The sequence below is a fragment of the Aplidium turbinatum genome, chromosome 2 (genome assembly GCF_918807975.1).
Source record: "Aplidium turbinatum chromosome 2, kaAplTurb1.1, whole genome shotgun sequence".
Classification (NCBI taxonomy): domain Eukaryota; kingdom Metazoa; phylum Chordata; class Ascidiacea; order Aplousobranchia; family Polyclinidae; genus Aplidium; species Aplidium turbinatum.
In genome coordinates this window covers 52,366,394-52,383,517 of record NC_137473.1, presented here as the reverse complement: position 1 = coordinate 52,383,517, position 17,124 = coordinate 52,366,394, and the positions used below count along the sequence as shown (strand labels likewise).

At 40.8% G+C, this 17,124-nt stretch overlaps 2 protein-coding genes across 2 annotated transcripts in view; both read right to left on the bottom strand.

The window, feature by feature from the left end:
* LOC145764663 (hyccin-like) overlaps positions 1 to 4,035 on the bottom strand; it is a 33,687-nt gene extending 29,652 nt beyond the window's left edge. The window contains exon 1 of the mRNA XM_082576310.1: positions 3,844 to 4,035. The gene's annotated coding sequence lies outside the window, so the exon portion shown is untranslated. The remainder of the gene's footprint in view (positions 1 to 3,843) is intronic.
* Positions 4,036 to 12,275: 8,240 nt separating this feature from the next.
* On the bottom strand, positions 12,276 to 12,983 carry LOC145764404 (uncharacterized). Its single transcript, XM_082576020.1, has one exon. The coding sequence runs from the start codon at positions 12,981 to 12,983 to the stop codon at positions 12,276 to 12,278; it is 708 nt and encodes a 235-aa protein (XP_082432146.1).
* Between the last annotated feature and the right edge of the window lie 4,141 nt (positions 12,984 to 17,124).

Below are 17,124 nucleotides of genomic sequence, written 5' to 3'. Positions count from 1 at the left end.
TTGCAAACTGGATTTGAAAGGATTGCGGTGAAGTTGTGTAATCAGTCCATCGTGCAGGGCACTTTTTGAAGCTTGCTAAAATGTGCATTCTCCGTCTGTAGAACACTGTAGGCCTTTCTGGAAGTGCTGAAGCTTACTAGCACCATTTTATACGACCAGGTTAAAGAGAAAATTTTGACCAGATTTATTTGAGTTACAGGTGGAATGTCCCTATTTAGCCCCTTGACAAACCTCCAGATATTTTTGGTTCACTGCTATTTTACAGTTACAAAGTTGTTAAAAAACGACTGCTACTTGCAGGGGCGCCGGAACGAGTTTTCACCTGGGGGGGGGGCAGGATTATGAAAAAAGGGCATTTTTGTTGCTGAAAGGCCCATTTTTTTATAGTTTTAAAACAACATATAGCGATAATGCTCATCTTTCAGCTCATTATCGAGTAATGATACAAGTGTCAGGTATACAAAGAACAATGGAACAGAAGGGCATCATGCTATGTTATAATGATGTAACCTCCTGTGATACAGAATTTTGTGTCGTGAATATTATGTTGAGACAAAAATAAAAGATTATAATTAGGCTGAAAAGAAATAGCAGAAATTGCGATATTGCAAAATGTGCAGTAGCTTACATGACCTTAAAAGGGCACCATTGCCCCGCCATCCACACAAAAATTGAGGGCAGGGGGCATTCGCCCCCCCTGCCCCCCCGCTTCTGCAGCCCCTGGCTGTTTGTAGCCTACAAATTGTTGTCTACTACATGTTTGCTAGTTGCTGTCAACATGCTTTGTCTTACAACAGGCTAATAACTTGCTACCACCAACTGGACACTGCGTTTCAAATTCAATTGTGATGAAACAAAAGGTATTATGTCGTCATTAATAAAGCATCCCTAATTACACGAACATCTTCTAAACTTACAATTACTGTACTTTATTTGTCGGGTTTCAAAAATCACCATTGCAAGTCGAGTGACGTCACACTTTGCGTCAAAAACGTGGCTTAAAACCAGTTTTATTATGAAGCGCAGCTCAAAGGGTGGCTTGGCCAAGCGACCTTGCAAATTAGTTTCTGCAGCGCGCTCAAGTTTTAAACTGAGCTTGACTGAAACTCCGCTTGCCCGAGAAGAGCTTAGCGTTAAGTTAGGTTTATTTTGAGCTACCTTTCTGCATTCGACCCTTAGAATTTTCATAGTACAACGACTAATGTGAAACTAATTTTTTGCCAAGGCAGGGACTTCCAGAGTTTTCAATTTTTTCTATAAAATGCGATGTCCAATTGTACCCAATGTCCAATTGTGCCCCACTCTCCCCTACAGCAAAAGCATATTTCAAGTTGGTGCAAACGAGATTACACAAAACAAATAGCCTGTCTGCCAGGTCTTTGGTTTTATGAGCTAAGTTATAAGCACCACGACAGTCCTTGATTTTAGCCAGCAAACAATTTTTGCACAGATCTGAGTTCATTCAATGTGGGCAGCTTAGAATGCTTAGCTTGAATATCCACAGCCGACCGATGAGTCTGCAACCACTTCTGAGTTGCCGCAGTGCCATTCCATAAATGAGGAAGTGGTATGGTCAGCCGTGATCGTAGCGGTGTGATGACCAAGTTCATTTGTGAAAATCCACGTTTGGCTTCAGCAGAACTTATAGCAATCATGTTTAGTATTACGTTCTTGAGCAACTTTATCGTATCTGGTATATGACAAGGATTGTCAGCATACAATCGAAAATCGGAAATAGGAGTGATGACATGAAATCTCTCCTCTATTTTTCGTAATCTGTGCTCCCCTTCTTGCCATGGAACTTCGACTGCAGCAGGCCACAATTCTAGTACAATAATTTCCAAGCTCTTCACAGAATTTTCATTGTTGGTGTCCACCACCCTGCTTCCAATGTTGTCAACCAAAGCTTGAATATACCGATTACGATCAAAAGAAGGGTACCGTATAGTCTCTACGTCGAGCTTTGAACTGGTCCAATGTTGTGCCTTTAAAGGAGTAGTTTTTTGTACTTCCGGGACTCAAGTTAACAACTTCATTAAACGAATACTTTCATTCTTGAATAGCTTTTTTTATTTGAAGTAGAGAATTAACAGTCCATTTGACATGACGATTAGCTACTACGAAGTTGATATTCCCAGTCTGGAGAGTTTCTGACAAAAGTGATAATTGGCGATTGCTATCAACTTATGTTCGGGTTTTTTTGCAGTTCTGATGTGAGAAAGCTGTTAAAGTGTTACTTGTTCAGTCGAAAACTTGTTGTTCAGCTAGAAAAGCTGAAAAATGGAAGCTTGAACGAGCCCCCCCTGAGCCCCCCCTACATCAAGCTTTTTCGTATTTCGGGGGGCTGGGCCCCCCGAGCCCCCCCCAGGAATGCAACCCTGGGTACGAACTAGGTTGCACCCTTGTTAGATCACGTTTACCAAAGCTTTGTGGCTTCATTACAAATCAGGATAAAGTTTGCAAGTATGTCTAGTTTTCAAAGTTGAGGTCGAAAAAGTAACTTCATCAGCGATAACGAGATTTCAAAATTGTACGTGTAAGGTCATAATTCCGTTGCAGTGAACCAAAACAAACTTTTTATTGATTGAGGTAGTAGTTAGAAAGCAATACTCAGATAAGCAAGAGATGATTTTGACCAGCAGTTAATCAGGTGGCCATATTTTCTTCATTTTCCTGTAATCACGTGGTCGGGGATACTTCGGACACAATGGCCGAAGTATCCCCGAGGAAAAAATCAAACTTAAACAAAATCTTATTTTCCGATCTTTTGAATAATTTATTGGATTTTAAAGACATAATGGTTCGGACACATAAAAGAAAAACAAATATTCTGTAATAACTGTCAAATCAACTCAAAACGTCTGCATAAAATTGCTGTCCGAGATGACCCCAGGCATGTACGAAGTTACCCCGGTACCGGGGTGACTTTGGACATTTGACCACCGTAGAGATTACAGTATGCTTTTCATAAGCACTGCCGGTTTGCTGAAACAAACGATACTCCTACCCTTTTTCGGCAAAGCTTTATGGTTTACAACAAAATAAAATTTACGAACTTGCTGTGTAATTTAAAAAAAATATGAACTGTTTTCGAAAAATCGTCCGAGCTATCCCCGGTCTCCCCTTTGTACCGTACGTATATGAACTCATGATGAAGATGAACTGTCCAACTTGGGTACAAGTCAAATTACGAAGCAGTCACAGTAAAGCAACAAACTAGTTTAAAAGCTGCCCTAATGCTAATGGGCAGTCTTGCATTTGTCAGCAAATCGTTTCTTTACTACAGGCCTACCTCGTTTAGTTTAAAAAAGATGGAATGGAAAAATGAAAATAAAGACTGTGGATTTGTGGAATAAATAGGTGTTTGTTAGAATTTTAGAAACTACAGCTAGAATTTCTCTATTTCAGTATGACGACTCTTCTACCAACACGAATATTTTTCTTTTTGCACCTACCATAATTCTATTGGATTTCCCCAAATGCAGAAATTGTTCACAACACAAGTGGAAACCCTGAGGTCACCGAATCATCTAAGTCAGAGTTTCTCAAACTTTTTTAGGCCACGGCACGGACCACTATTTGTGAATCTGTTTATTCGCGGACCCCCAATACAAAGATAAAATTAAATAAAACCGAATTTTATTTATTTAAAAAACTGACAACATCAATGGGACGGATGGGATTGCATATGTCATCTATTCTCGGAGTTATTTGTGAAAGGCAAACTCGTAAGTCAGGGTCCACGGAAAGTCTGGACCTATATTTTGTCTTCATGTTGGTAAGAGCTGAAAATGCTGTCTCACACATGTAGGTCGAGGCAAATGGCAATAAAATTTTAGTTACCTTTTGCGAGAGCAATGAGTAGCCTATTCCTCCACAACACTCAACCAGAAAGATGCAATAGCTGTTTGATTGAAACTCAGCATTAAAGTTCGATCAGATAATAACTCGGCTAATTCTTCTTCATCGCGTCCTGACAGATCAGTCTTTGTAACAACAAAAGAATTTAAAATCCAGTCAAAATTCTCATATTTCTCCTTTAGAAAGTATTTCTTAAAGTGTGCAGAAAGCAATTCCAAATGTTGTGTAACGTCAGAGAAAATCAACTCTGTAGGCTACCGTATTAATTAAGGGTTTGTTGATAATTTAGTCACACAGAATAGGAAACATAGCCTATCGGCAACACTATCATTTATCCTTGTTTTCCGTATGTTGAGTTTCTTTATGAATGCTGTTATTTTGTTTTGAGGAATATGAGAATTTTTCGTAAACAACTTTTCAACTGCAACGAAGGTGCAACAAGTAAGATTTACGATACTGAATAGCAAAAGCTTTCGAAATCATTTAAGTTGTAAAGAACTGCGGCAATTATCTTTGACAGGGAACGTAGGCTACTGTAGGCTACAACGTATATGTGTGACTTTAATTTCTTGTCATATCGCCACGGACCACCTGTGCAGTTGTCGCGGACCACCAACGGTCCGCGGGCCACGGTTTGGGAAACCCTGGTCTAAGTGTTTCCTTATAAATTAAATTATTTGAGGCAAAATTTAATTAAGAAGCACTATGCGACTCTCCCAAAGGCGCCAAAGCAAAAGCACGAAAGTCTAGAAAGGTGTAGGCTAGGGGTCAAAAAGAAAACCGGTAAACCGGCAACATATTGCAAAACCGTTCTTAGCGAAAGACTAACGCTCAGAGATGTTCGGATCAACCTATTCCAAAATCCTGATCCACTCCTGATCAGAAGAGTAAAAGTAGGCCTACTGATCCTGTCCTGATCCGATGGTTTTGGAAATTTAACAGATCCTTTCCTAATCTAAACCCTGTCAATTTTCAATAATTTTGCAAACATCTCCAGTGGCGGCTCGTGGTATTTATAGCAGGGGGTGCTGCAACCGGAGGTAGCCTATACGTGAAAGAGCGAGCGCCAAAGGCGCGATGCCAAGGGGTCTAGGGACATGACCCCCATAGATTTTACCTTATTTTAGTGGTATTTCATGAATTCTGAGGCTATTTGAGCAATTAATTTCCTGATGTTCATCAAGTTTAAATAGGCTGTTTTAGCATGTGACCTTTGGCCTTAACTTATTATCGTAAGTTAACAATGAACCTAGGTTACATTTAATTTATAAAAAATCAACCAGGTTTGGTAACCACAAAAATTTATTGGTAGAGCTTTTCTTAAATTTAATTTAACAACACTAATGAAAACCTAGTCTAAGCTTTATCTTTTTGTGGAGAAAGCAAAGCACATTAGTCTAACCATGTAACAGCATCAGTCGCAGCCACCTAATATCGTGCTTGAAAACAACAGTATTTGCAACAGTAGCTAGCCTGACCACGTGACCAGCAACTGCAAAATTTGCAGTTCGAAATTGTGGGATTTGAAGCAACCTAAGCTAAAATATGACGTCACAATTTCTCTTTGTTCTTCTTTTATAAGATCGCAACTGCAGGGCTTGCAGTTCAGAGCTGCCAAATACAAAACTTAAAAAATCATCATATTTTTTAAAACCCAGAAATTATGAAACTTCTAGTCCGTAGGATCTATAGAGAACACGAGAAAAAACGTAAAATTAATAAAAAAAAATAAAATACTGAAATGTGCAGGGGGTGCTGCAGTTTTGCAGTTTCTATGGACGAGCCGCCACTGAACATCTCTACTTCCTGGCAACCTTTATACACAGTCCTTAATCCTTTAAAAAAAACATGACTTCATTCTCAATGACAAATCAATGTGATATAGAATCTGGTATTTCTGCTTAGAATCCATATCAATGTCATTTTGAACTCATTCGCACTGCACAGCGCACTGTAGGACACTGCACTGCACTGCACTGTAGCGCACTGTAGGACACTGCACTGCACAGTCGTATGTTCATGTTTTAAATTTCCCATGCTTATGTTTTCATCTATGGTGCGTTATTTTCAGTGAGTTCATCAGCACGGATTCTTTTCTTGAAAGTCACGGTACCAATTCAGTTGTGGTTGTAATTTAATTTTGTGTTTTGAATCATGATTTTGATTTAGTTCATCTCATTCTGTTAGTAATCAAACTAGGCAGTAGCGCACCCAGAAAAAAAGTTAGGGGGGGGCTAATTCAGAAATGTCGGCCGAGTGATTTGCCACAATAGTGACAGTGGCAATAAAAGGCACTCACAGCCAGTGGCGTAGCCAGGAATTTAAAAAAAGGGGGGGGGGGTTGACGGCCGGCGGGTGCAGGCCGACGGTGTGTTTGCCTAAGACGGCACCCAGCGGCTGGGGGTCTGGGGGGCCTCCTGCAGAAAATTTTTAAAAATTACTTTGAATTTGGTGCATTCTGATAGCATTTTCAACAAAATGTGGGTATGAATATTCCTGTAAAATGGTGTTGTCTGGTGGCATAGCAAAAAAATAAGATCATGTTTTCTTCGGCCTTTTTAGCGAAATAAAGCTAAGTCTCCATGTTTTCTTGTTGCTAATTCCTGGCTGAGATATTTGAATGTTTGGTATCGGAAAAACTCGCTCGTTTAATGCAGTTTCGCTTAAAATTAGGCAGACTTTGTTTTAGAGATATAAAGAGATTGAAAGCATCATTCTCAATATCGTGACGTAACACGAGTGCCAAAGGGGGGAGAGGGGGTGTTGAAACCCTCCACTCTTGCAGTCTTCTGTAGATCTCTACTTTTTCGTCATGTATGATAAAATAGAATTAGCTTTCCGTTTGCCAACACAAATAAGTGCGAAAACAACAACTATAGCACGAAAACAGTTCGAAACAAAACACTAATTTTGTAAACAATAAATTTGATGTGGACGTTTTTTCTACTTACAAACATTCAAATGTAGTTCGTATTTTCAATTAAAGTCCCAGACGCCTTCGTCTCTCTGCTCAAACGTCGTATACAGTTTTACATGTCCGTGTGATTCGGCATTGACGTACGGTACATCGGTACGTATGTCTACTAGACATTTGACCGAGAGTGTGGTTATATTTTATTTAGTTTATTTAAGTATAAGGATAGTTTATATTTAAGTATGAGAATGGTTTGTTTATAAGTTGAATTAAGATGAAGGCTGTCTAACTGCCTGATGAAATTTCTATCTATCTAATTTATCTAGTTTGGCTATCTGACTCCATGAACTAGTTTCCACACATTGTTATTCGAATTATAATTTTAAGTTATCAGAAGGTGTTCGTATAATGTTGTAGGTCTATAACACAATTTGAATTTATACATTACAGAATAGTGAAATTGCAGAACAGAAAAACATTATCACGAATTATTACATTTTAAGTAAACAAACAATTTAATGTTTTCTGAGAGCTGAACTGGTCTAACTGAGCTGGTTGATGTGAGCTAGTCCGATTTGATAGAGCTCTCGTCAAAGGACGAACAAACCATTTTATTGTGTGCGCTCTTTTTTCTATTTTCTTTGGGAGCAGTTGCATGGAAAATTACAGAAACTTTAGTAAAAGGCAGGAAAACTTATATGTTGAAATAATGGATCGCTACAGAGGCCCCCCCAAATTTGGGCTAAATTGGAACCATGGGTACCAAGTTTAGCTCAAATTTAAGGAGTTAAAACGTTAACACAATTGTAACAGACATAGTGTGAAATAGGTATGTTTAGTGTTTATGATAATAATGTGGTGTTGTGTTTGTGATATCGTGTCGCGAAGTGATTCTGCGTGATTCCACCGCCTTTCGCAAAGGAATGTCTGAGTTTGTGCCGTATAAGAAGAGTCCACCGCATAAAAGAATTGGTTGTTTTGTTTGTAAGCGCCGTTGCAAACCGTAGCAGGCATTCATTGTTTGTCTGACTTTTTCTGTTGAACAGCAGACCATGCCGATTGACTTGATACAAGTTGAAGCCTTGTCTTGCTTTTTGCTTGCTAGAGATCATCGCAGTTGGAGATCATTGACGTAGTCGTAGCATTTAATTGTTGGCATTTGGTTTTTTGTATTCTTTGAGAGGCGCTAGAGAGTCGAGTGCAGGTGGCTCTGGCGCAATTTTTTTCGTTTCAGGCGGCAGTACGCATAATCACGTCCTTCTGGTGTTCATGAATGTGATGTAAGATTTCTGAAGAAGGCAAAGCAAATTGATTACAAGTTCAACTTTGAAATATTTAGCGACTTGGTTTATAAGTCGACCTGTACAAAATGTAAAGATACGATTTGAAAGGCGAACAAAACTAATTAAAACAAAAGAACATAGGCATCGACAGGTCTAAATACCATTCACAAAATCGTAAATGTGCATAAGTTTGAACAGTCGTTCAGCAACTGCAAACAAAACACAGAAATAAAAAAATATACAGTAAGCTACATGATTCAAAACCATGCGGTTGTTTCATGCAGTAAGGAAAGTAATGTTTCGTGGACATATGCATGCTTGCCCAACATAGGTTAAATAGGTTAGTAACATGCCATGCCAACCGTTAGATGCGCGCATTTGCATGCCACTCGCAGTCATATTCAACCATACACAATAAACAAAAACGCTTAGCAGACAACCTATAAATAGAGAAAGGTTGAAATTGAAAACCACTGGTTCTCTGGTGCTGTATTGGAAGAAATGCAGACAGTGGAGAAAAAGACAACGATTTCGTATTAATGCAATATTTGCATTTTTCCTGCAACGAAGTAATATAAATTGCAGTGGAGGCAAGAACTTTTGAAACGCAGGTAGGCCAGCTTGTAGCCTACAAGAGACTTGAAAAAGAATTGCCAATTGGCTGAGATGCATCTCTTTCCGAAGTAGGCGTACTTGAGATGGCTATACTGGAAGACGCTGTACTGTCCTGCAAAGAACTACATAGGATGATTAAACAGTCACATGTATTTAGAACAAACAAAAATAACCTACATTGCTGCTCTGCAGACTGCAAAATAAACAAATGGACGAATGCTGGAGTGGACACTGGACAATCCTTAAGACCATTCGTCTTAGCACAACAGCTTGGTGCTGTTAAAAATACACAAACACTACAGTAAAAAGTTACGTAATTACAATATTAAAATACAACGTAAACGAAAGATATTGCAGTTTTGAATCACATGAGCTGCCCGTCGACTGTTCGCCGGATGACGTCACTGATTGATAAGGTTGTTGTTTAGCTACATTTCCGGGGTTCGAAGGTCCATCACTGTTGTTCACAGCGTGTGACATCATTGGTGGCGATAATAGCACTGTTGACGAAAAAAAACGTTATACAGCAACATAACTAAAACATCGAAAACTGTTCATGCAACGTGAACACTGAACACTAAGATTTGCAGTCAACCCTATGGGTTGTCGGGAAGATTTTCAGGAATTTGCAACAAAACGGTTATCCAACGTTGATCAGCCATATTTCGATACAAAATTACAAATGGAAGAAATTATATAGTGTCAGTTGAGTCGAGGCGAGTGATGTCATCAATGGATTGTTTTGCTGAGTAAAAGTTTAAGTGTGATGGATAGTGCTGTTTTGTCGATCTCAGCACCAGAACACCTGACAGCGATTCTGCCTTCTCAAGAGACAAAAGAAAATATATGTCCAAATGCCAAGCAAGCTTACACAAAAAGTACCATTACAGGGTAAAAAAAAAAACTGTGCATAGACAGTAGTGCAATGCAAACAAAAAACAGAAACAACGTTTCTTAAATCATGTTAGCTCCTAGTAATATTAAAAAAAATTGGGGCACACGAAAAGTACAACCTCTTTGGGTGGCTTCGCATAACTTCCCTTGTCTTTGCGCCACAGAGTTATACAAACTGATGCTTCAGCTGAGAACATAAGGGTGGCAAAGTTGTGAAGCAAAGTCTTCACAATGACTTCTCCTATTTGGAGATGCTCCTTGTTGGAGTAAAAAGACGCACAAACTCACGGATGGTTGCTTGGAAGCGACACCATAACGCTTTGCAGAGCTGTGCCTGCACGTGCACGTCTGAATAAAAATGAGATTGAGGCTCGAACCTCGTAATCTCGCATGCTAGTTGCCTGTTTAGGTTGAGGCAAAAATAAAAAATAAATACATAAATATTAAAATGAGCTAAGTACTTAAGTTACATTTGAAACTGCGATTATTCTACAAAAATTACATAATTATGTTTCCCTGCAACGGCAACTTGTTGGCAATTAGTAGGCTTTATCTAAGCAACGTTTAAAAACATTACATTTGGCGAGTAGCGCTTTACTTCGGCATAAAATTAAATTGTCCACGTCGGCTGCTGAAACGAGTAGTCTGCCGTTGAACGATTCGCTTTATTGAGCGAACAACAACAAAAATCAGTTACGTTTAACAAGCAATAAATTGCTGGCATGGTGCTTTAAAAGTAGGCTACAATACGCTACAGAAAAATTGTTAGAAAATCGACGCGTGAAATCATAAAAGGTGACATGTTTTTACAAAGTAATTGTGAGCTAGTGTTTTTTTTATTATTGACGTAGAAATAAAAGTTTTGTAGCATAATGTACTTACCAGAGTCTCCATATTTTGGTTATCTTGTTAAACTTACTTTTATTTTTAAAAACCTACTTACGTGCGGGGTCATCAATGTGGTAACATTTTTTATTTAGCGTAACTTATAAAAATGTGGTTACATATTTTATTTAGGTTATTTAAGTATGAGTTTAGTTTATATTTAAGTATGAAAATGGTTTATTTATAAGTTGAATTAAGATGAAGGCTGTCTAACTGCCTGATGAAATTTCTATCTATCTAATTTATCTAGTTTGGCTATCTGACTCCATGAACTAATTTCCACACATTGTTATTCGAATTATAATTTTAAGTTATCAGAAGGTGTTCGTATAATGTTGTAGGTCTATAACACAATTTGAATTTATACATTACAGAATAGTGAAATTGCAGAACAGAAAAACATTATCACGAATTATTACATTTTACGTAAACAAACAATTTAATGTTTTCTGAGAGCTGAACTGGTCTAACTGAGCTGGTTGATGTGAGCTAGTCCGATTTGATAGAGCTCTCGTCAAAGGACGAACAAACCATTTTATTGTGTGCGCCCTTTTTTGTATTTTCTTTGGGAGCAGTTGCATGGAAAATTACAGAAACTTTAGTAAAAGGCAAGAAAACTTATATGTTGAAATAATGGATCGCTACAAGAGTACAGGAGCATCTGAACTTTAGGAAGTTAAAGAAAGGTGCCATTAAAGATATCACGGAGCGTTCTTTTTGCTCTGATCGAAAATTCTCTGCCGACTCATTTAAAATTTTACGCAAAGACAAATCCCAATTTGACACCAAAATTTAGGAAGCATTGTTAATCAAACGCTGTAACCACCACAGGTTGAGTTACTGATTCTATTTGGCGACCAATAGTTGTTATGCGGACCGCACATACATTAAACAGAGAGAATACAATAAAGGGGACCCAACACACAGCAAAACCTAGAAAACAGGGCTTAGCCCCACTGAGACCAGGGAGCTTGCAGGGCGTGGAATAAGAGGGCTAGTTAAGCACCATCCAAAGTCACGAATTTATAAACTGAGCGCTAGTAATGGACTAGGCCAGCATAGAGGTATAGCAGAGAAAAGGGATAAAAGATTTACTGAGCAGTAGCACCAGCAGCCATTTAGGTTTCACAAATCCAGTAGGCAATTACATCTACATTGATCTTTCAGTATGATACAAATCCGATATCAATTAGTTACTGATCCCTTTCAAAGAATAGAAAAATAAACATTAAGTTAGTTTAAGAGTGTACTTACATACTGTATGACTTCCACGATAATAAATATTCAAACCCTAAATAAAACTGCTTTCGAATCTTCCGCCTCGCCATCAAAAATCAACGTCATCGCGGTGACAACATCCGGGAATGTGCATGAAGCCTATTTTGGGAAGGGCAACGCAGTCGACCGAAACTTGCCATGTAAACAAGGGCTTCGTAAAGGGTCAGAAAGCAGGCATAAACAATTATGATTAAATCAAAACTGAGCATGAGATTATGAAACCAACATACCGGCCTCAAAAACATTACTGGGGTAGAAGTAGCTGTTTTTCCCAAGAGAAAAATAATCGAATGCTCTTATTACATGAGCTTGTTCAGACAATACAACGTTTCAAATGTACAATGTCGCATAACTATGGAAAATATTTTTGATCTCTGAAGTGGGTCCCCTGAGGTCGTTTGGAACACAAAAGCAAAGCTAGGCAAACGCATTGGAAACAAAACACATGCAACAATACCATACACTAAGTTACGTAAATGTTCGCGTCGCGCGCGTAATAATAAACCTGTCTCTATCAGTAAGTCCAATCATCAGGGGAAATCGATTCAAATGTCTGCTTCCAGAAGACACACCTTTCGAACATCACGCACGTAGGTTGAAGTCGCAGTCTTTAGACGAACCGTGCGTACAACGTCGTCTTGATCTGGAAACACTTCCGTCACTCTCGCTTTGGGCCACAACCCTCTGGATTGACAGTCATTTATTACCAAGACCACGTCGCCAACGGCGAGATTTCGAACTGGCTTCTGCCACTTGCTGCGGGTTTGCAATAATGTCATGTATTCTGCAGACCAACGCTGCCAAAACTGGTCGGCAAGGTAGTTAACTAACCGCCATGATTTACGGTAACTGTCAGCAAATGTAAATATATCACATGGCATGCTTGCCTCAAGCTTGCTTTGTAGCAAGCTATTAGGTGACAGAGCCACCAAATCTTCGGGATCGTCGCTAACTGTTGTCAACGGCCTGTCATTCATAATGTGTTCTGCTTCGGTAACAAGTGTTATTAGGTCTTCATCCTTCAAAGTTCGGTCCTTGACCAAGGCATGCAGAATTTTCCTGGCAGATCGGATGCATCTCTCCCAGGCTCCTCCTCTATGTGATGCCAATGGGGCATTAAAAGACCACTTGATGCCTTTCTGTGATAACCCTTTCTGAATATGGGCAAGGTTCCATCGTTTGATACCTTCAACAAACTCTCGTTTAGCGCCGACAAAGTTTGTGCCATTGTCACTCATGAGCTCTTCAACCATGCCTCTTCGATTTACGAATCTTTGAAATGCTTGAAGGAATGAGGAGGTATCGAGGGAATAAGCAATTTCAAAATGTACAGCCCGAGAGGCCATACAGGTAAACACACAAGTAACGTTTGGACATGCTTCTACCAGACTTGGTCAGAAACGGCCCTGCATAGTCCACTCCTGTGCAAGCAAACGCTGGTCTACCAGGGGTAACCCTACATTTTGGAAGTGGTGCCATGATTTGTTGACCCCCTGTAGCATCTCTCAAACGACACACTCTACACTCACGCAACACACGACGCACAGTAGAATGACCTTTAATCACCCAAAAAGCCTCCCTACACACACTAAGCGTATGAAGCGCGCCGCAATGGGCACTACAAACATGAAAAAACTCATGGCGCGTCACCAGGCGCGTCACATGGTGTCGGCTGGGCAAGATCATTGGATGTTTTTCCCTAAAGCGAAGCAAAACTTCAATCAGATTGCTTGTTTGGTCTGGGCCTTGAAGTAGGTTGTCATTTAAAGAAGTGCCCCTGAACTTAGACGCACAATCGAAGACAATGCGGAATTTTTCACCGGTAGCATGATGAGAGAGGTACCATGTTCGGTTGGTCTGAGGCAATTGATCATGTGGCATCTTTTGTGCATATCCGTTGTCTAAATATTCTCTAATCTTCTGACTATACATATCGAAGAACTCGTCATCCTTTCCAAACCTACGCCGAAAGTGCTTCAAGCGTTTTTCGGCAACCTTTCTGTTGCCAGAGAGTGTAGTTTCCTCATCTTTCCATGGTAGACCTAGCTGATAATGTCCCTCCACCTTTTTGACCGATTCTTTCATTAAAGTCAGCGCTTGTTTGTCATTGATGGACATGGCAAGTTCATCTGGATCACCAACATCATTGAAGTCATGATCGTAGGTTTGCTGCATGTGACGATGCAGTATGTCACTACCAGAGTGAATAAAATTAACATGCACCAAGGCCTTGGAACTATTATGTCCCACAGGACCACTCAATGTCCAACCCAAGCCAGTACGAATGGCATTTGGTTCACCATTCCGGCCTCTGCGAAACGCATGCATATAGTGTGCTTCCTGCACATCAGCACCAATTAAAAGGTCAACTGACTTTTCAGCCAGCTCTGGGATGTCCACGCCTTGCAATACATCTGGAAACATGCTAGCATCATCAGCATTCGGAATACTTCCATCCAGAGCAGGTAATGCCGGAACCGCCAATACAGCATCAATCTCCATCCCCTTACATTCTTTAATGCCACGTGTATACAGACCCTGCAGCCTGTAACCACGTTGTTGACTGACGCCGTTCATAGTTGAAATGGAGTAATCCACACTCTTGCCTGTCATCCCAAGCCGCTTCATCAAGTCGATTGTGCAGAGGGTGGTGTCTGAGCCTTCATCAAGAAAGGCATATGTGTCGACTTGTGACTTTCTATCCGGACTCCAAACTGTAACCGGTACCACCTTCAGACGTACCATATAACTCTTTGCACCACGCAGCCCCGAACTAGCGCAGGTTACTACAGAAGCACAATTGGGAGATGAAGAGGAGCCGGCCTCTTTGATGTCCTGGCCAGGTTTCATGGGTTCCGTGGCTCCATACTTTCTTCCACTCCTGTCATCTTGTGGGCGGTGAAGCAGAGTGTTATGTCTTCCTTTGCAAAGCTTACAACTCCTGTCCCACTTGCACTCTTGTACACGATGTCCAAACTCTAAACAGTTAAAACAACACTGGGCAGCTCTAACTGTCCGCTGTCGGTCCACTTCAGCCATGCGACGAAACTGCCTGCATTGCCACAATGGGTGTCCGTTAGAACACACAGGGCACTTCCAATCGCATGGTTCTGAAGAATAGTTTGCACCAACGCTACTCTTAGCAGAATGAGGTCCACCCTTTACTGAACCCTGTGATGCATATGACAGAACACCTTTACCTGACTTGGTTCTTCTTTCCTGGTTCGAATGAATCTTGTCTCTGTTGAGAGCCTGTGCCAAGTATCCACCTTGGACCCGAGTATACTGGTAAATATGATCAGCCAGTTGAGCAAATGTAAGCCCTTCAACAGAGACCTCAATCAACCGATCCTGCAACTTGGGCGGCAGACGACTCACAATACTTGTCAGGGTGTGACGTGTGTTCAACCCACAATCTAGTCTTCCCCCACAAGTCATTTCACAATCCTTCATCTGACGCGACAGATCTAATAATCCCTGCGTGTTCCCTTCCTTAAAGGCAGGGCCATTTATGATCTTTTCAATAAAGGCTGTGGTAACACTGTCGATCATGCCAAAGTTTCTGTACAGTGTGTTACGGGCATGGTGGTAAGCAAGGCTTGGTGGTTCCATGACAATGCATTGCTCGATGCTGCGTCGTGCCCTCCCAGTGCAGCAAGAGATCAAAAGGTCCAACATAGCAGCTGGATCGTTTACATCGCGAATGACATATTTCTCAAAATATCGGACAAAGCGATAATAATCTGTTGGCGTACCATCAAATTTACTCTCTTCTGTTACCCGACCACCCTGGGCGCGGCAGACTGCAGTTGCCATTGAATGCAATGCACCGACAACTTTTTCAATCTGTGAATTTGCCGAATGCAATGAGGTATCCAGACCTGTGGATTCATGCCTTACGGGCAAGTGCCTCCCAACACCTTGGTAGCCAGGCACAGACCTCATGTCTGCGCTGTGCTGACCATAGGAATCTCTTTGCTCTCCCATCATCATGGGTTGGTGTGGTGCTCTCCAGCCATTCCACTCTGCTTGGCACTCCACGTGAGCATCCTTAGGCTTGACTTCATAATTCACAAACGAATTCCAATGCGAAGCCGTGACGCGTTCACCGGGCAGCACAGACCGCGAATCCATGTCGGCATGGCTCCTGGTAATAAAATCCCTTTCGCTAGAAACATCTAGCCCTTTGTCGCTACGGTGCAGTTTCCCTTGACAAGATTCGAAGGTACTGTGGCTCTCGTTCCCAACGAGATTGACAACTGTCTCTGTTTTTGGCGGAAGTGCGCCTTTTGACAGAGGGACATCGCCAGTCACATGGTGAGATACAGATTCCTCACGGACTAAACCTTCCCCCTCACCTATTGCCTTTTCTGACTCAACCTTGCCATCGCCCGTCAGAGAAGATTTAAAACGTCGACGCTCCAGCTCCAAGGCCCGGCGCTCTAAAGCCATCTCCTGGCGTTGGAGCTGCAAAGCGCGACGCTCCAGTTCTAATTCTCGTTCCTCCAATTGGAGAGACAACTCAGCATGGCGCTTATCCATAGTGAGTTCAACAAAATTAATGAAAACAAATACTACCAGTAAGTATTAACAAAATAAAACAGCCGCAGTATACCCCTACAGTATATGTAGGCTACAGATAAGCCAGACAACACAACAGTAAACAAAAACAAAAAATAACCGGGGGAATTCCCTTCGGAAATAACCTACGAGTCAGCAGCTTACAACTAGCAAAGCGAGCTACAACTGATCACAACAGTAAATCAAAAATTATGTAAGTTGGAGTAGAATCAATTAATGCGCATTCAGCCACAATTAACCGAACTAGACTACTGCAACCTCACACAGGAAATTCAATGACTGACATTCAACTCACACAGCAAGGGCAGCCACTACACACATTCACGAATCAATCGTACCGTAGCCTACAAAGATACTACGCAAGAAATCATTAATTGATATGATGTAACCACCACAGGTTGAGTTACTGATTCTATTTGGCGACCAATAGTTGTTATGCGGACCGCACATACATTAAACAGAGAGAATACAATAAAGGGGACCCAACACACAGCAAAACCTAGAAAACAGGGCTTAGCCCCACTGAGACCAGGGAGCTTGCAGGGCGTGGAATAAGAGGGCTAGTTAAGCACCATCCAAAGTCACGAATTTATAAACTGAGCGCTAGTAATGGACTAGGCCAGCATAGAGGTATAGCAGAGAAAAGGGATAAAAGATTTACTGAGCAGTAGCACCAGCAGCCATTTAGGTTTCACAAATCCAGTAGGCAATTACATCTACATTGATCTTTCAGTATGATACAAATCCGATATCAATTAGTTACTGATCCCTTTCAAAGAATAGAAAAATAAACATTAAGTTAGTTTAAGAGTG